The sequence below is a fragment of the Motacilla alba genome, chromosome 1 (genome assembly GCF_015832195.1).
Source record: "Motacilla alba alba isolate MOTALB_02 chromosome 1, Motacilla_alba_V1.0_pri, whole genome shotgun sequence".
In the NCBI taxonomy this organism is placed as follows: domain Eukaryota; kingdom Metazoa; phylum Chordata; class Aves; order Passeriformes; family Motacillidae; genus Motacilla; species Motacilla alba.
In genome coordinates, this window is record NC_052016.1 from 6,252,489 (window position 1) to 6,272,199 (window position 19,711).

Sequence of the window (19,711 nt, forward strand, 5' to 3'; positions counted from 1 at the left end):
AGTGGACAGACTGGAAGGGGGCTATCTTTCAAGTGACAGATGGAAACAGTGTGCTGTGACTTCCATAGAGGCAAAGCAGCAGGACTATCAAGATCAAGAGAAAATAAAATGTCACCAGCCATTATTCACAAGAAAACATTTGGCATGAGTGAAATGCATAACTTGTCTCTTCAGGAGCTCTTCAGATTAGGTTATTGGTGAAGGACATGGTAGATTTTCTTTGTTAAAGGGGTGAAAGTGTTTCATTTCCTCATGTATTCTGAGGCAATCCAGTGCATTTGCACAGGACACTGCGTGTTTAGAGGTAGGAAATGGAATTTCATAGTTCTCATCTGCTTTGCATCTTTAGGTTTTGCTCATCTAGTTCAAAAGAACTGAGCTCAAACAGATTTTAAACAAGGGTCAGTAAAAAATAGGCATTACATAGCAAAGACTGTTGGTTTTCAGTTCAGAACATGTCTTCTGGTTACTACTTTAAAAACACAGATTACTTTTGATCAACACCCTTTGATTAGATCTGTCCTTAAGTCTGTCTCTGTCTGAAGCAGCAATGTGGTACTTTCTAAGGTACTTTAACTTTTCTAACTCCTTTACATTTACATAAAGCCTTGCTTTCCATTCTGTCCTTATCCTTGCCTGTATAGGTGACCTGTGGGCCCATTCCCCAGGAATTCTGCATGGCAGGAACTGACATTGCCCATGAACAAAGGAAAAGTGTCTTTAGAAATTGGCACAAGTCCTCATCACAGATGCCATGGCAGCGCCAAGCACCTCTGCATGCAGGTATTCATCCTAATAACAATAGTGAAAAATTCCAAAATTCCACAATTCCACAAACCTGAAAATGGATTTCTTTTGGAGGAAAATTTTGCAAAAAAGGAGAAGCAATAGGAAATTGGATCAGCCTGAACTGTAGCTAATCATCAGGAAGAGATTAGCACAGTGCAAGGATGAGCTTGACATTGGGGAATTAATTTATGTTAGTTCAAGGGTTTTCCCCTGCTTTTTCTTTGTTGGTTATATTAGTAAGTATGCACATATTTGCATGATTACCACTATTGTTTTTAACCCTTCCATCACAATAGTGGTTACACCAGTCACAGATTTGTAAAAGTGGGTTCATTAGGATAAAGAGATGGAAAGGAAACCAGAGACTATGAAGTAGGATATCTGGAATATTTTCAGCTATCACATCAGTTTTCTTCCACTCCTTCTTGGGGTTTCATTACACAAGCAGTCTTGATGAATGGCTTCTCTCTGAAATCTAATGAGGACATGTGACTGACTCCTTGTTGTCTTAGAGCCTACATGGCCTCCCTCCACTGAATGGGAGGCTGCCTCTATACCCTTTGGACCAGGAAGATCCTTAAATCCACACAGACAGATGATAATAATAAGAAAGCTAAAATAATTTTGTTCTAAAAAACTTGTGCACTTGTATTAAATAATTATGGCATCAGTAGGGACCTAATTTTGGGAGCCGCTCCTGCCTGGGGGTGGGACAGGCCTGGGCTGTCACCCTTCCTTGGGGTCCCCATGATCCTTGCCCCCATCCCCAGGCCTGGCTGCATTGGGGGAGTCAGACCCTGCTCTGTTCTTGTGCTGTGGCTCTGTGTGTGCTCAGAATGTGAATGTTTACATTCACTCATTGCTTCTACTAATAGGCCTAATCTTGTAGGTTTTACATTTAATGATCAGCCCTACTTTGAACACAATCAGATTGATAAAATATTCAATTTTTGCTTACTAGCTCTAGGTGAATGTCAGGCTGTGTAAGCTGGATTAAAACCCTTGGCTATTAACATTTACCTCTCCAGTTAGCATTCACTACTAATCAAGATACATTTCACTCATGGCTGATACCACTGTAGAGGGCAGGGACAGAGCAGACAACCTGCTGAGACACCTTGCAGCAGTTTTCCCCTGGTGGAAAGCCTGGCATGCAGCTTATGCTCCTTTAATTGTGCAGTATTTCAAAAGCACTGACGTGCTTTCACAATTTCTGCACTGGTAGCATGAGGGAAATTTGAAGCCGTGTGAAATATATGTTTAGCAAGGTATTTAATTCTGCCTGTCTTCTGCAACATCAGTATTCAGCAAGCACAAAGGCACCAAGCAGGAGAACAGCATGGCTTGGTTGCAGATGAGGGAGGTGTCAAGCCATGTTCACCCCTCCTTTGAGGGATCCTCCACAGGGATGAAGTGCAAGCACCAGATTCACTGGGGGCCTGAAAGCACCAAGGCTCAGGGAATGCTCAGGTTATGTCAGGACAGTGGTGGAAAAGGGTGGGAGGAGGATGAACACCCAGGATCGCTGACAGGGTCCTGGCACAGTGGGAGTTTGCAGTCAGACTAGGAATTTAGAAGAATTCCTGGCTTCAATCACACCCCTGCCCCTGAAGCAGGTGCTAATATAGTCTGCAGGTAACAGAGGAATCCATTCTCATGCTTTGACTGAAGGTGATGTTAACATCCATTTACTTGCCAGCAGGAAATTTCAGAGATGTGAACCAGCTTGTCCTGAAGAAAAGACTTTCCCCCTGAACACATTGAAGAAAAACTGTAACACATAAACAACAAAAAACTGTGTTTTTTAAAATGCACTACTATTTAAGGAGTAGAAACTGCAAGGATGTGTAATTTAAAAAGCTGTACAGTAGTTCTACCAGTCACTGACCAGACAGTGATGAATCACATGCCTAAATTCTACCTCTTACACTTTGCAAAGGGGGAGATCTTTGGCTTTGACCCCTATTCCATCAACTTTCCACTAAGTCCTCAAAATTTAGACCCTGGCTGTTGATACATTTTCTGCCAGACAGCATAGCTATTGTGCCATTTCATTGCCACAATGTCAGAGAACCTAAGAAAATTTATGAAAACAATGTATTTTATCTCAGACAAGCTCTAGTCTGAGGTGAGAAAATGTGAAAGCTCTCAGCTGCTGTGTTTTCACAGAAAGTTTTCTTTGCTTTTAACATCATGCATTCAAAGGATAATGTGCCAAAATCCAGGCACAACACACTTTATCTAGTTAATTAGTTAGAACCACATGGAATGAGAGAAGTAATGGGACCATAAAAACCAGGAACTGAATCCTAATGTGATTAGATGTGAGGGTTCCAGACCAAAATAAAAAAACAAAAAAAACCAAATAAAACCCCCAAACAAACCAACAAATAAACCAAAAAAAACCCCCATATATACACACACACACACACACACACACACACACACACATATATATATATATAGAGAGAGAGAGAGCTCATCTTTATGCAATCCAAGAGGCTTTATTAGAGTTATGTACATCATTCTGCTCATACCTGTTGAAGACAGGTCCACTTTTGGACTGGGATCTGTTTATAAAATTGTTATTAGGATTGGCAAATGTTTATCCCAACATTTGAGGGTCCTAAAGTGCTTGACAAGCATCACAACATTGTAAACAGAAAAGCAAAGAGGGGGAATACAGAAGATTACAGTTTAAATGTACCATGGTGTGCTAGCTTCTGTACTGGCTGGGATTACCATCACACAGGGTGTAAACATTGCAGAAGCAGAAGCTACTAAGAGGAACAAAAAGAACTTTTGAACCAGACTTATTGCAGGAGAGAGGAGGGGAAAAGCACCAGCCTGGCTTTGGGAGAGGTTTGGCCTGCTCTAGACAGTGCTGGATGTCTCACTAGCAGGATTATATAATGTGTCCATGAACATACTTAATGACACAGATGTTTCCTCTGTTGTGTCTTAGCAGGAGCCCTTGCAGGGCTTTGTGCCTTCATAGGTCCTTCACGACATACCCTCAAATGCAAGCAGCACAGCCTTCTGTTTCAAACAACTTATTGAAAAAATAAATAAAGATATTGATTCTTAGAACCACAAGAGAAAAATGGGAACCAGAAGAATCCCAGGAATAAGTGTTATATATTGGGATCATTAAGTGGTTGTGGCTCTTTGCATTAAATACATAAATATAAACATAGCTACCCTCAACAAGAGCCCATAAAATTACCAATTTCTGCTTTTGGAATAGCCTTCTCCAATTTTGAGCGTTTCATATGGGATTTGAAATGTCTCTGCAACCATTATTTCTGATAATTTGATAATTGTGTCTCTCTCAGGATAAAGAGGTTTTAGAGTTTGATTTAATCAGACAGATTCTTTCAATCAGAGTAAGAATATGTATTTCTGTCTTTATTCTATTTCCTGTCCCTTCAATTTTCTTCCCTCCCATTTTGCCTAAAAATGCAGGACTGTACCCATTGCGGTCAATATTTGTGAATTCCATCAGAGATGCCCCTGTCTCTGAACCCCATAAACTCTCACTTGAGGTATGATGGAAGAGGGACAGGGAGCCCTCACCAGATGCTCATGGCCTTCTTTCTGCAATGTACAGCTCCAGGACATGGAGAATGACAGAAACCGAACAAGTGTCTTTGGCTCAGAGGATGTCCTGGAGCTGGGCACCTTCTGCCTTGAGCCTGCCGGGTGTGGGAAGTCAGGTATGACTGAAACAATGGGATCCCTACTGATACATCAGACCAAACTTATTTCCATGCTTTGAGCATCCCCAAACCCGCTTCTCCTGGTGCCACCCTCACAGCAAAACAGAAACCTGAGCAGTGGAAGGCCCTGCTGGGTGTGTAGGGGACCAGCCTAAAGCATCCCGGCGGATTTGACGACACTGTCGCTTCTGGACGAGCCCTGCGGGGCTGTGAGCCTCCTGGGGGTCACACTCAGCTCTGTGTTCGGAGGCCTGTGCAGGAGCACTGACACATCTCAGAGTCCCTACCTCGGCAGCCACAGGTCCCCTCAGGCAGCGCTAGGGTGGCTGCAGAAGTGAATTCCAACAGAACCAAGCAGAGAGCCCCCACTGCTGTGCCTCTGGAGCGGCGCTGTTCCACCAGGGCTAAATTCCCTGCCCAGCCCGGGCGGGAAGCAGGAGAGACCTGTCGCTGGCTGTGGGTCAGGGCCCGGCGGCAGGGCAGCAGCCCCAGCCCCAGCAGCACCAGCCCCAGCAGCAGCCCCAGCAGCAGCAGCAGCCCCAGCCCCAGCAGCAGCCCCAACCCCAGCCCCAGCCTCAGCAGTCCCAGCCGCCCCAGCCCCAGCAGCAGCCCCAGCAGCAGCCCCAGCAACAGCCCCAGCAGCCTCAGCCCCAGCCCCAGCCCCAGCCCCAGCCTCAGCCCCAGCCCGGTTCCGCCCGCCCGGGCCGGGTCCCGCCGCGGGGGCGGTGCCAGCGCGGGGCGGGACCGGCACAGCCCGGCCGGAGCCGCCGCGGGAGCAGCGAGCCCCGCAGCGCCATGGCCGAGAGATGCGACGTGGTCGTGGTCGGGGGCGGCATCTCAGGTGGGTGCGGGCGCGGGGAGGGGACGGGCGGCGTGGCGGGGGATGCGCGACCCCCGCCCGGCCCGAGCGCATCCCCGCCGACTCGGTAAAGCCGGCCGAGAGCAACCCCATCGGTCGGGCGGAGTGCCGTATGGTGCTGGCAGTATTTTATTATTATCAACTATTAATAATGTCAATTGTAGCGTTATTTTAATTATTTTTATCTTATAATTTACTTTATCTTTGGTTTTATTATTATTAATTTTTATTATTGTTCATTCTTATCCTTATTTATTATTATTATTTATTATTATTATTAATTATTTCAATTTAAAATTATTTCCATGGTTATTTATTTCCACTGTTATTCATTTATTATATTTATAATATATTTTACTTATTATATTGTATTTTAATAATAATTAATTTTTATTATTGTTTATATCTGTTACTGTTCATTTTTACTACTATTGTTCATTTTAATATTTTTTTAAATTTAATTTTAATAGATTTACGTTTTATTTTTCTGGTTCTTCCACTGTCCAGTCCTGGCATCCCCTGAACCTGTGCAATTTTTTCCAGTACCCCTGGATCTTTTGGACGAGCAAGGCTAGAAGCATCCTCTGCACCCAGTCCAGGGATGTTAGGTAGAGGCCCTCGGTCACATGTGATTAATTTGAATCCTTGACTGCCTTTTGTTCAGTGCAGGTAGAGGCATAAAGGAAAAATGCCTGAGATCAGCTGGGTGGATAGGAAGTTTCTAGCTCCCCTTTCAGCACAGGTATGGGTTTGAGAGCATGAGCAGCCTGGCAGAATGGACAGACAGCACTGGGGCCCTGGAGCCTTCTTGCACTTGAGTGACAATCACCTTTTTTTAACCCAGTCCGGGCTAGAAAACCTTTGTGCCTGCCCACAGTGAATCTCTCCCCTGAGCACAATAAATTGTGCATGGGCAGTAGATTTTTTCCCCCCTGTGTCTTTGGCATATCAACAGTTGCTTTTTGGCCCCTTAGCACAGGGAGGTATGGAGTGATAGCTCCTGTCCTATTGGTGATCTTCTCAGAGCACGAGGAGTGTGCACACATCCACAGATCCAGCAGTATCTCCTGCCAAACCACAAACAATTACTTGAGATCTCTTACAAAATATGATTTTGTCCATCTGTTTTTATATGGCTTTTAATTTCCACTATTTACTTATATGTAATTCTAGATGCCTGTTTAACCATCGTGTTAAGGTGTGCAGAATATAATTTGAATGGTATACAAAATGCAGAGACAAAATCATAGGCATTATTTCCTAAGGACGATTCTCTGATAACAAACTGCTGAATAATGTTTGAATGTTTCAAGTATGTTTATACAAACAGCAAAAAATTAACCATTGCTTTTCTATAAAGCGCAGTGGATTCTGAGCACAGTGCTATGGCTAATTTTTAATTTACACTGTGTGTCACAGTGAAACTCAATGAACGTAATTAGCCTGTGGTAAATGTCTGTTCATGCCTCGTAAACAAAAACATTTCCAGTGGCATGGTTTTGTGACAGCAGCAGTGCTACGTTCCCTCTGTTGAATGAGTTGGAGTGAAAGAGTCAGTGTAACAGCTTTTAAACTACCCTTGTTATCCCTGGTTGCCATGGGAATGTTTTCATGGCAGGCCTGCACAGCCCACTCAGGTTTTTCTGGAAGAGCATCAGGACAGAGGAGCCGTGCTGAGCTCTGGTCAATCGTGCGCTTCGCTCTTTGCCACCTGTAGACAGCAGCAAGTGGCAGGGCGAACCAGTTATCTATTTACTTCCCTTTACACTAAATACCCACCAAAATGCTCCTGTTTTGTGCTGTAGCATCTTTTCTCTTGTCTTCCCACAAAGACTGGAAAAATATACAGGCACAAAAATGGTTATTGACTAAGTACCCCTCTTCAGTCCCTTTCCTTAAGCTGTTGTGTACAGCTGCTGCTCACCTCTGATCCACACTTGTCTGTGCATCACTGAACTTGCAGCCAGGTGATGGAACTGTGGTTTTAGATCTCCTTACACTGATTTAAAACCCCTGCTAACATGCACGGCTGCTGCCGAGATCTCTTCTGCTGTCCACCAGAGAGTGAAGTGTATGATTTTTAGAATGAGGCACCCCTTGGTGACCGGGGTTGTTGCTGCTCCACAATTCGTGTGTGTTCCTTCAGAAAGTCTCTGGTTTTGAGCTGCCTGAGGCTCTTCTGACCAAGGCTCTGTGGCTGCTGCCTGTGAAAACAGCAGAAGGTTCTTGTCACATTGAGGTGTGCTCCAGCCACCTGCTCCAGCCCCAGCAAAGCAGGGAATTGCAGGGCAAACAAAGACTTGCTGTGTCAGCAGGAGGATGTACACAAACAAGTGTCACAGAGCTGCCACTTGGCCATCTCCTTCCTGTTTACTTCTGCAGGTAAAGCAAGCTGTGCATTTGCAGGCTCAGACCCTCTTTGGCAGCAGCTCTGCCTGTCTTTTTATCCAGATGTAATTAGAAGGGTTTAAATGTAAAGACTGAAATCTTGCTCATGAAATAAGAGTGCAGAGACTTTCACAACCCTGGCAGTCTCTGTTCTTTTATCTGAAGATGTCACTTCCTTTGCTGAATAATTTTTAGTGTCCTTTATTGCAGGTTTGATAAAAGGAAAGAATAAAACTAAGGCAAAATTTAAATTTTATGTAATGAAAATCTACTCAAAATCATTCTTTATTTCTTTCAAATCAAAGTAATGGTTTGTGGCTTTTCTGAAGATGCCAGGTAATCTCAATAATATTGGTGATAATGAAGATCTTGGAAGAACAGGAGGATTTACTAAGGGTAGATTCTGTTTTATGGGCAAAACTTCAGCAAAACTTTTTGAAATTTTTTTGTAAATGGTGCAGATTAAAAAGAAATAATTTAAAAGAAAATTTCCCAGAGTCAAAAAGCATATATGAAAATGCTTAGCTACACATTGCATGCAGAATGCCTGGTACTAAAGAATATTTACATCAGAACCATAACAGAGCCTCTTAGAGCTGGAATGTGCATTGTGACAGGTTCTTCTCTTTGCTTAGAGTCCTCTCTTTTTCTTTGAAGGGCTCCTCTATCATGAGGGTCAAAACAACTATGAGAACGCTATGAAGTTACACCATCAAACTTGTTTATCTTCTTAATTGAGACACCAATGAGTTCAAATAAAACCATGAAATCTGCTCAGAGATTTTGTTTAAAGACTTTCTCCTTTTGTTTTCAAAAATGTCTTCCTGTCCCTGTTTTTGCCTTGGGAACTGCTTTCCTTGTTTGGTTTTCAAGTAAATTATCAGATTTTATCCTGATCTTATGCCAGTCCTACTTAAGAAAATGCTTCTCTTAAATCTCTGGTGCACAGATTTTACAATCAAAGTGAGGTTAATTGAATTTTTTTTTCTTCAAGATGAAGTCTTTTGTTAATTGTAGTGTTATTTGAAGTATGCTTGGTGTTTTGCTGTTCACAAGCAACCTGCCATGTTCCTGTAAGCTTAGAACCAAAACATACTGCAAGATAAAGTAATTCTGTTGTTATGTAGGGTTTTAAAAATATTTCCATACCTATTCTTGCATTATTGAGATGCCACTGTGCTCTCTACTCTTCTTAAGCCTCACTTTTAATTTGTGTGACCATTTAATGTGCTGTATAATTACAGTAGCTCTCACTGCATCTGTGAACCACTGTCAAGTTACTTTAATAATAAAACTGAAGGCAAAACATCCCAAACCAGACCAGGTGTTTTGAGGGCTATTGTCTGATGGTATTCTATCTGTTTAAAAATAGACTGATGCAGAGGGCAAAATTTTTTAAAACAAATCTGGGAGAAGTTGTAAGAAAACTATAGATGAAATACATAATATCCAGCAGATACTTGTTTCTTTTTGCCCTTTGGAAGTAAATTACAATGTCTCGATACTCCTCCTCTGAAAAGATGGTTTACCAAACAAGACAATGTTTTTGGAGAGCGTTACTCGTCTGGGAGTCCTATGCTAGATGTCCATTTAGAGAAGAAAAAACCCCCACAAAACCAAACTGGGGGCATGGATGAAATAGCTGTTCATGATGAACCATTTTGGATTGGTCAGTGGGAGGACTCTGACCCTCTCCAGGGAGTGTCACCCTCTCTGGGATGCACTCTGGCAAAGGGAATCCAGGACATTTTCCTGTCAGTTGGCATGATGAAGCTCTTGGTTCACATTTTCAGTCACCTGTCTCTGTATCTGACAGCAGGAATTTATTGCTTTTGTACTCAACCACTCTCCTGGCTAAAGCAGTATGAGCCAGTTAGATGGCATCTGCATTTGACTTCTAGACATTTTACAGAAAAAAACTTGGCAATGCACAGTAAACAGAACAGAAAGCAGCTGCATAATGTTGTGAAATGGTTTGGTAGCCTAGGCAGCAGGGACAGCTCTTGTAATTCACTGTCTGAGACCTCTTAATTGGTCTGAGAGTTGATTTGATAAGAAGCTTTCCAGCCTACCTGCAGGAGCCATCTCATCTCCCAAGGCTCAGGGTGATGCTTCATTAAGAAAAGGTTTTTTCATTAGCTTATTTAACCATGAGGAAAGGGTGTTGTTAGGGAAAGTTCATTCAGTCTGTTCAGCAAAATGTAAAAACTACCACAGAAGGGGAGAAAAGGTAAGTTAGGATGGCAAAACCTTGGGAAAGGAATTGCTGTTATGTGTCTTATGGGAAGTATGTTAAGCTATTAAAGGAAATAACTGGTAGGGAACCAAAGTTTATGTGCAGCAGTGGGTGTTAAAGTTACAAATGGGAGAGTCCACAGGATTTTCTAATTTGTGCTGCTGAGTTGCATTTTCTTTTCTTTTTTTTTTTTTTTTTTTTGACTAGCGATTTTCAGGAGAGACAAATCTCTTTTTAAGCAAGTTCTGTGCATTGTTTGCTTGGACAGCCACCTTCAGGGGTACTTTTAGTTGGTGAGATTTGTCAGAGATTGGTCTAGCACTTGACTAGAACCTAATCACACTGGAGGTGGTGACTGGTGTTTGTCTGCATTAGGGAGTTGGTTCAGATCAAGAATGTGATGTTATATTTTTTCACATAGACATTTCCAGCTGGTTGTCTTGGAAAAATTAGTTTCCCTGATCAAAGATAGTGACATGGAAAGTGTAAGTATTTCAATTTTGTGCTCTTCTTCCTTCCATGAAGACACAGTTAAAAATTATTTACTTGGTCATCTTTGGACCAGAGATGTGCACCTGCATCCTCTATGTCCATCCTCTCTGCTTTCTCCTTGCCTACTTCTCTTTCTTTCATTTTCTTGTAGCATCAAGAGGTTGCCAAAAGATCACATTCTGCGTACTTATGAATCATGATTTGCTCATTTTACTCCTTGGCACCATCAAGTTCAGGAGTTATTTTAGAGAAATGCAATTCATTGTGCTTCCCCTGCTGTAAGGAGTGAACAGTTTTAGTCTCCAGCAAGCAACACGATGTCAGACACCACAGTGACACAGGTCTGGGTTAAACACTCGTGCCTGTGGTCCCAGTGGCTGTGATGAGCAGCCCTCTGCTCTGGCTCCATCCTGGAGTGCTCAGGCTGTCTAAGGTGATCTCAGGAGTGTGTTGACAAGGATGCTGTTGACTACTGGAGATACTCTTATTGGTGTGTGTATGTAGTCTTATCCAAAGCTGCAGAGATGTGCCAAAAAGCTGTGTATTCATGTTTGCACTGCCTAAGTAGGCAGCCTGAGCAGTGTGAGCTTACACAGCCCTGATAGTCCCAGAGGCAAACTTCCAGTGCTGCTTGTATTATTATAAACCAGCAGAGAGTTTGCTCTATATTTACATATCTTACACAGCAGCTAATGTCAATGAATTAGGCCTTACACTTAATTTAATCAATTCAGGAGGCTTTTCTTCTTCAGAAGTTATTATTCTGTATGTAAACAATCTGGGGGATTTTGGCACATTTCCCACTGCCACGATTTCCTTCTCCATAACACAACTGACAACTGTAATTAAACAGTTATGTTATTTCATGATAAAAAGCCATGTTGTCTCTCTGCCCCTTCCCAAAAGAGGAGTTGTTTGCCTTTGTGTTCTGTCTCTGTTCTGCAGCAGTTATTTCACAGAGTGCACTGATACAGCACTGAAGTTTATCACGCTTATAAAAGTTTACTGAGCAAGGTCCTAGATTATTGAAGACCTTCCTTTGGATTTCCTTTGCTGACAATGTGTCTTGATGTCCTTACAAACCACTCAGGGATGATTCTAAAATCAGTTGTCATTCCTGAGGAATTGTAGTCATAGGACAGTTTGGGCTGGAAGGGACCTCTACGGGTCATCTATTCCAGCTGCCCTGCAATGAGCAGGCACATCTTCAGCTAGATCAGGTTGCTCAGAGCCCTGTCCAACCTGGTCTTGAATGTTTCCACCACCTCTCCTGTCCAACCTATTACAGCTTTTCACCATGCTCATTGTAAGAAATTACTTTCTTTACATCTAATCTGAATCTACCCTCTTTTAGTCTAAAATAATTATCCCTTGTCTTATTGTGACAGGCCCTACTAAGAATTTCATCCTCATCTTTCTGATAAACCTCTTTAGGCACTGGGAGCTGTTATGTGGTCTTCTGAGAGCCCTCTCTTCTCCAGGCTCAACAACCCAAGTTCTCTCAGCCTTTCCTCATAGGAAGGGTGTTACATCCCTTAGATAATTTCGTGGGCCTCCTCTGGACCTGCTGCAATAGGTCCTTGTCTTTTTTGTGGTGAGTACTTCAGGGCTTTAGCCAGGCTTTGGTTTCTTGAGGAAATTCCATTCATCTCAATAAAGTTTCAATCATTTAATTTTTATATAGCCATTTTTGAACTTAACATGATTTTCCTTCTGGGCAGATAACCTATTTCATCCTTGTAAACTTATGTCAGATATTATTATCATTGCTGCCTTGAAGGATGGTCAAAATGTGGTCATTCATCTAATCCACTGTTTTTTTTTTCCCCCTGTGGACTGATTCCTGTCTAAATTATAATTTTGTAATGCTGCATTATTCTTGTTTAACATTTTTTTTGCTGTTTTCAGTGGTCAGTGAGGCTGCACCACAGGCCATTGGTATTTAAACCATGAATGACTAGCATTCTTCTAAATAACCCACCCATGCTCTTGTGTGTTGCACAACTTTCTCTGTCCTGTCAGTTTTCTGTTCAAACAGCTTGCTTTAAAGGATACCAGTATAAAGTCACTGGGAAAGCTGTATTTTCTCCACAAACCATTATTTGGTTTGGGGCTGGAAGGGAAGAGAAAGAAGAATGGTCATCAGGGTCACATCTGGGGAGACCCTGAGTTCTGGATAAGTTAGTAATAAAAGAGGTGCTGAAAAGTGCTTGTCAAGCCAGAGGAGTTGCATTGACCTGGTCAAGAAAACAGTGATAATATTATTTATGGGAAGAGAAGGCTTCTGTTCCTATGCCACCCACAACTCCACAGGACTCAACTGTGTGAGTTTTGTGGGCTCTTAACATCATCAGGAGCAGCAGCAGCAGTGGATGGAGAGCAAGGAACTGCCCGAGGAAATGATGGGCATTGGGATTTTTGTCAGGGGTCGGTGTGTGATTGTGTAGCAGAAAGGAGAGCAAGGGATAGGATGGGGGAAAGCAAAGTGAAAACCATCCCTGGAAGAATGGGTGGTCTAGTCTAGAAAATCTGAGACCTTGTGGGTTAGTTCTAGTAGCTGGCACATCTGGCAAAATAAATCACAGATGCATTAATTTTTACCACTGAAGAGTCTGGCTATGGCTTGTTAGAGGCTTGGGCATCTTGCAAAGATTAAGTTGCAAGGTTACATGGTGGTGACCTGGCTTCTGTTGCCACTTCATTTCTCAGGTGTTTACAAAGTTCCCTGAAGTTTTCATTCATTTTAAAGCTGTTCATCTTACAGATATTACTTTGTACTATTCAACATTTCCATGCTTTTCAGTTTCACCCAGCTGGAAGTGAGGAGGGTGGGAGGAAAGATGCCCCTGTAGCCTCCTGCCTCCCAGGCAGCTGCTCCTTATCTTGATGGTATAATTCATATATAAAACATTGAACTGAGTCTGTTCAGTTGACTGCACACAGCAACAGCTGATCAAACAGCAGGTTCATGCTGTGCACCATGATTACCTGGATTACTAGGATAGCTTGAGTATAAACTGGGCTCATTTTTGCTTGAGTGATAAATCTGTGTTTGAATGTATTAAATATTGGAGAAAGGCACCTCTTTTATTCCAATATGAATTAATTTTTTTATGAGGTAGCTTGGCCAGAGGCTGAATCAGTGAGTTAGGCTAAATAATAAGCACAAATGAGGAAAGGAAATGGTATAAATGCTTTTTTTCCCACTTTAGATATTTATCTTTTCTTTTATGTTTCCTTCACCCTTTTTCCCCCTACACAGTCTATCAGAATGGTACAATTCTAGTGGTAGTATTTTTTCTTTCATAGCAGTGATGTTTTTGTGAACTGTTTGGCTCAAGTTTCCTCCTGCCTACACTTAGAGATGGATGGATGGGTTGATGGGTGGATGGATGGAAGTCACAAGTCATCTTATTTAGTGGCTCTCTTTTGGGCTTCTCTAGATGGAATGTACATTCTCAGCCTTTGGTGTCTCGGCTGGGGAATGGTTTGGGCTTTCAGCAGGGCTCATCTTAATTTTTTGGTAGTTCAAATAGATAAAATGTTCACAAATCCTTGTAGGCTTTACAATTTAGCCTCTGTGTGTGTGCACACCTACTTGTATATTTGGGCTGTGATGAAGATAGAAGTTTCCAAAGAGTCTTTGGGGCGTGGCTGTTTGGAAGTGACATTGAGAGGTGCTCAGTATAAATCTGTAATTATTATGTGCTATTTGTGTGAAAATTGTTAGCTGAAGATCAGTTGAAAGGTGAAACAAAATGGGCAACCATGGAATGAGGACATGATGAGTCTGCTGGGCTTTGCTGCTGTCCAGCCTGGCCTAGGTGAACACCTGTGAGTCATTAGATACTGAGAAATCTGGGAAATTGCATGTTAACCTTTAATGTCAAGATATGAGAATGATAGTCTGTTTATTTTTTAAGTTCACTTCTTCCAGTTGATTTTGTTTTTTGAGCATTTACTTTTCTCAGAGGACTAAAAAATAGAAATTCTTTGCTTGAGAACAAGCAAGACTTGGCAAAACAGATAAGCATTTCCCTTCTGAGGCGACTGTTGCATAATTTTGCAAAATTTTCCAGATGCAGTTTAGTCTTTTTTTTTTTCCACATTGCTGTGTATGGAAGGCAAAACTATTCTTCAGAGTAAATCTGACTGGCATTTTATTTGCTTGTAGATCTCTTCATAATAGTAATGCCTAAAAGGATGCCTTTAGGAAATTGCCAGTACAGCCCCTCAGCCAGTTCACTGTGCTCAGCTTTATTTGATCCACTGCTGTGATCTGTTTGCTGTAGTACTTACAGTTCTCTCTGTCCTTTTTTTTTCCCCTCTATTTTGTCTGTTGTGTTTTGAGGCAGCCCAGATTGTAAACTAGCAGAAAGGGATGACCTAAAATAGAGGCCCTGGGACTGAGGGTGTGTGATAATATTGGAGTATAAATGATAATTATATTATTTATATTATTATTAGTATTAACTTTTTTAGTATATCCTGAAGCCATAACAAAGGACATGCAGAATGTGTTTGGGTTTGGTTTTTTTACCTGACTGAAGCCTAGAAGGAGACTTCTGACATGCTTTAAAGTGTGAGGTGGCCATGGCTGTCCATGACAAGTCTATTAAATGAAGAGAACACAGTAAACGATTGATACTAGAAATGCTCAACCTTTGAAAACCTGGAGTGCCCAGTTTTGTCAATATGAATTTTCTGGGGGAACTTCAGATGTAAAAGTGAAGTGGAAACGAGGGAAGCCTTGGGCAGAGCAGCTGTGCCTTCAGTGCTGAAGCCTGGGTACCACTGTGCCAAAGGTGTTGGGTTGCCACCCAAATGCCACAATTTGTCTTCATCCTATTCCTGGCAGGGCTTGAGCTTAACCCCCCACAGCTTTGGTCATCTCACTCATATCTGCCCAGGCTCTCTATCACTTAACCAGCTGCAGTGCTTGGGACAAGCATAGGCTGAATGCTTGCAATTCTGGTTTTAAGAACTTAATAAATGCTGCTCCCTGCACCATGGATGGATCATCCAGGAGCTCTTACAGGGAGAAGAGATCCCAGAAAGCTGGGGCTAGAGTTTATGCTCCCATGAAGTCCCATTAACTCATGAAGATGCTCATACTGACCTCGGTGACAAAATTACAGAATTAGAGCTCACACAGAAAAACTCATTGCCTTGGCTAGACAATGAAATGCCAACAGAAATAAATTATATTTGCTCATAGAGTGCTGTATCTTAGGCAGAAATGTTAGGTCCTTTGTACAAATATTTTAAGTAAATGTACATTTTAAGCAGATAGGTTGATAATATCTCTTTTTGCTCCTTGGGGTTTCTGAAACTGTAATTTTGTCGTTTTCCTAAGCTTTGTAATGTTCTAGGTGAGTAATATTCATTATAATGGCATTAATTGTAGCATGTTGATGCAGTTTAAGAAATCAGAGTATCTCTCCCCATGGCCAAAATACTTGGGTCAAAAAAAGAGTTGCTTTGCTAGCTTTCACTCTACTGTTTAGACGTGAAGGTAAGGCATGACCAAGAGTGACAACTTAGACTGGCCCAGCTCTACCATGGTTTTAGGTTCTGAACAACAATTTTTGAATTTTCTTTGGTAAGATTGAGTCAGATATCTAAATTACTATTGTTAAGATGGCCCAAATTAGAGAAGTTAAAAGGTTGCTGTCACACTGAAGGCACAGTATTCTTCACAAGAGCAAAATTCCTTGACCTTTCCATAACATGAGGAATCTTACAAAACAATCCTGTACCACCTTGACTCACCCAGACCCTGGGTTTTGCTTTTCTGTTGCTGCTGTTGTCTTGCTTTTTGTTTTACTTACAATCCATATCTATAATGCCTTGCAGGCATTATTGTCTCAAGCCATTATTTCAATTACAACATTTTAGCTGGCTGATGATGAGTGACAGAGCTAAAGGTGACCAGTGCCAGGTTCAATCTCTCAGTGGTGGAGCAGTAATCACATTGTGTCCATTAGAGCACAGACAAGACCAAGGCTATTAAATTGCAGCTTCTAGCACAGCAATGCAGTGAAGAAGCTGTGGAGCACCAAGGAGAAATCCCACTGGTGCAAAATGGGTGAAGTCTTCTCCCTGCTCCTGCCCTCCGTCCCTCCAGGGTCACAGTGACATGGAAACTGTCACTAATGCTGATGGCACTGAATTACAGGATGTGGTGGGGACATTTCTTAGAAGGAGGTCAGAGAGAGCCCTGAGTATAAACAAGGAGGGGTTTTGTTTGAATTTTTGAGTAATTAGGTCTAAGTAACAGCAAACTGGATACTTCCGCTAACTGATCTAATTTTTACACGCTAGAAACTTAATTCCTGATTGATGGAGTGTTTTTTCTCTTTCCCCCACAATTTACCTCACCTGCTTGGGGCATGTTCCTCTCAGTTTCTTCTTATTGACCTCATTCACTGCAACTGTGTTGACCACAAATGGTGGTGTTCTCCCAAATGTCCTTCTGCAGCATTAACAGATGGATTTTTGTTTCTTTGAGTACAGTGCAGCAGTTTTGGCCAAATTCATTTATTTGCTGTATGTATTTTGCAAGTATTCCTGAGCATCAAAAAGTGGTTGGTCAGGGATACTGTACAAAGACATTTAATAGTGAGAAAATTTGTATTTCCCATGTGATTCCACAGCAATAGCAGCTTCTATAACTTTTTTTAGGTTTTGACAGATTTCCTGGTTTTTTTCCTTAACATTTTAGATACTTCAGGTGGGGATTTTTTTTATTCATTTTTTTGGGTTTGGGGTTTTTTTTCATCTTTTTTTTCTTTGGGACTCATCACTTAAGAAAAGAAATGGTAGAAGTGGCCTCTCTGGTCAAAATGAGACTTACATTCAAGATCAAGAAGAAGAATAAATGAAATAACAGCTTCCATGTGTTAAATATCCATGGGCATCTATGAATAATGGAATAATTGTGTTAAAAATACTTGAGTTCATCTACCTTAGACTCTGAAATGAAGTCTTACTTGTCTGTATATAATCAATCGCAATACGTTTCCTTTCTTTGCTGTCAGTCTTGTGAAACATTCCTGCATCCCACAATTTCTCCATTAACCCCAGCGCAGAGGGCTGTGCTTGTTCTGCAGGCTGAGTGTTATCCCTTTTCCAAGGTGCATTTTTGGGCACATCCTGATGCTGAGCCTGGTGCAGTGTTTGTTCACTGCTCTGGACTGCACCAAGGCTGCTCTGCCCAGTGGCTCTGCTACCTGACATCCCTGCAGGCTCAGTCATTTAGGTGTGGCTGAACAGGTTGACAACCAGGAAAAAAAACATCCTTTGCAAACATATCTTTTGTGTCAAAATAAATACAGGGAGGAAAATGTTGGCAAATTCCATGAATTGGAGGAAGTTCTGCATTAAGACCTGCAAGTTAATACAGCACAAGTACAATGGCAGCGTTTCTTCTTGCTCAATGTATAATTTTAGTCAAAGGGAGGGATTTTTATGGGTATAAGGTGAACAAATTTTTTTGTGCCTGCCGTTTTGGAAGTTATTAATTGAATGCCTGTGGCTTAGAACTTTCTCTGCTCCCTCCATGAATTAAAATTTAGAATTTGTAGATGATTTTTATAATTATGTAAGAGAAGCAATTTTTTTTTCCTTGAAAGGAGATAATAATTATGGAGGAACATGATAAATTAGTGAGTAATACAGAGAAAGTACAGCAGGAATGCCTTCAGAAATTTACAGCTTTTCAGAGATGCAACTTCCAGTCATCTCCTTTCTGGTGGTTTTTTTTTTTCTGGAATGCTAAGATTAAAGGGTGTTTCAGTAAAGTTGCTGATTCCAGACAGAACAGAATGGTGTAATTAAATTTCAGTTTTTTAGGAAATATACTTTAAAATACTCTTTAGATAGCCAAATATATTTCATTATAGGGCTGCATTGTAGGGCACATGGGGGCCAGATGAAAAATTAGACTCTTCTCACATTTTTCAATTCAAATATAAATATAATAAATATAATATTTATTTTATATATAATGCAAGTATATGTAATCCAAATAAACACACACACACACATACACATATATGTATGAAAACATATATAATAAAGGTTGGACTCTGCAATCTTGGAAATATTTCTGAGCTTAATGATTCTATGATTCTATAAAATAGCAGTTTGGACTTTGCCCTAGCATAAATATTTAAGATTTTCTGTTTTACAAAAATAATTGAAAATCTGAATTAGTCATTCTCTCAGGATAAGAAAACTGTTGATGTTAGGAAGTGAGGTTGTAATGAAGCTGTTTAGTGAAATGGTGCAATTTAAGGTGTTTAGTAGGTACAAAGACATCAAACAAGATGTTGGAACTGAAGATGAAATAATTACTGTGATGATTACATTTCAGCCCAATCTGTGTGAATGCAGAGTGCTGCACGATGGGGAAAGAAATGATTTTCGTGGCTTGAACTTGTGTTATAAGATTCTGGGGGAGGCAATCTCCCACCAGCATCTCTGGGTGGCTGCCTTGGGTACCGGGTTGCCATGGTGACAGATGGAGGCTTGCCCATTTAAGCCTCCTCTAAACACGGTGGTATTTTCAGTCTGGGGCTTCAAATAATCATCTTTGCTTCTTTGTTGTTTGCATTAATTACCTGCCTGTTGGTTCTTTGAGCAGAACTGCAGGTGAGGCTGCTTAACTGTTTGATTTCTGCTGTATCTCTCTCTATATATTTATGTATGGCTCTCTGTCCCCTGGGAGAAAGCTGACCTGTGCTGGAAACTGCACCCAATTTCTGTCTTCTGTGAAGTGGTGGCAAAAGTGGCTGAGCCCTTATATTGCAATTCAGATCTGATTCTACTAAAATGCTCCTGGGGAGCAGGGAAAGCTGCCTCTGGGTGACAAAACACTGAGCATAGGAGCAATGATAGAATCAGTCACAGTTTTGGATGGTTTTTGCATTTCAGTGTGGCTCTTTGCCTTGCTTGTGAGGAATGGGGGCAGTATCAAATATCTGCCTTTCATTAGTGATGTGTTAAAGTGGCAGGTAAGCCAGAGGCAGAGCTGGAATGTGAAACATGTGAAGGGTTAAACTTCTCAAGAGGAGACCTTATATGATGTGTGACTGATTTTTCCAGGCTTTGTTTCACAGGTATTATGTGTGCTCTGTTTGCAGCAGTCGAGGCACAGCGAGACCACTCTGACTCTTGCCCAGAAAAGTGATTGTGGTTTGTGGGGCTTTCTGCAGCAGTTGTTAA

General features: G+C 41.6%; 1 protein-coding gene across 1 annotated transcript in view; it reads left to right on the forward strand.

The window, feature by feature from the left end:
- Positions 1-5,215: 5,215 nt before the first annotated feature.
- The window catches only part of LOC119703345 (amine oxidase [flavin-containing] B-like), a 50,343-nt gene continuing 35,847 nt past the window's right edge, over positions 5,216-19,711 (forward strand). The window contains exon 1 of the mRNA XM_038143124.1: positions 5,216-5,349. Coding sequence (XP_037999052.1) covers positions 5,304-5,349 — 46 coding nt within the window. The 5' untranslated portion in view covers positions 5,216-5,303. The remainder of the gene's footprint in view (positions 5,350-19,711) is intronic.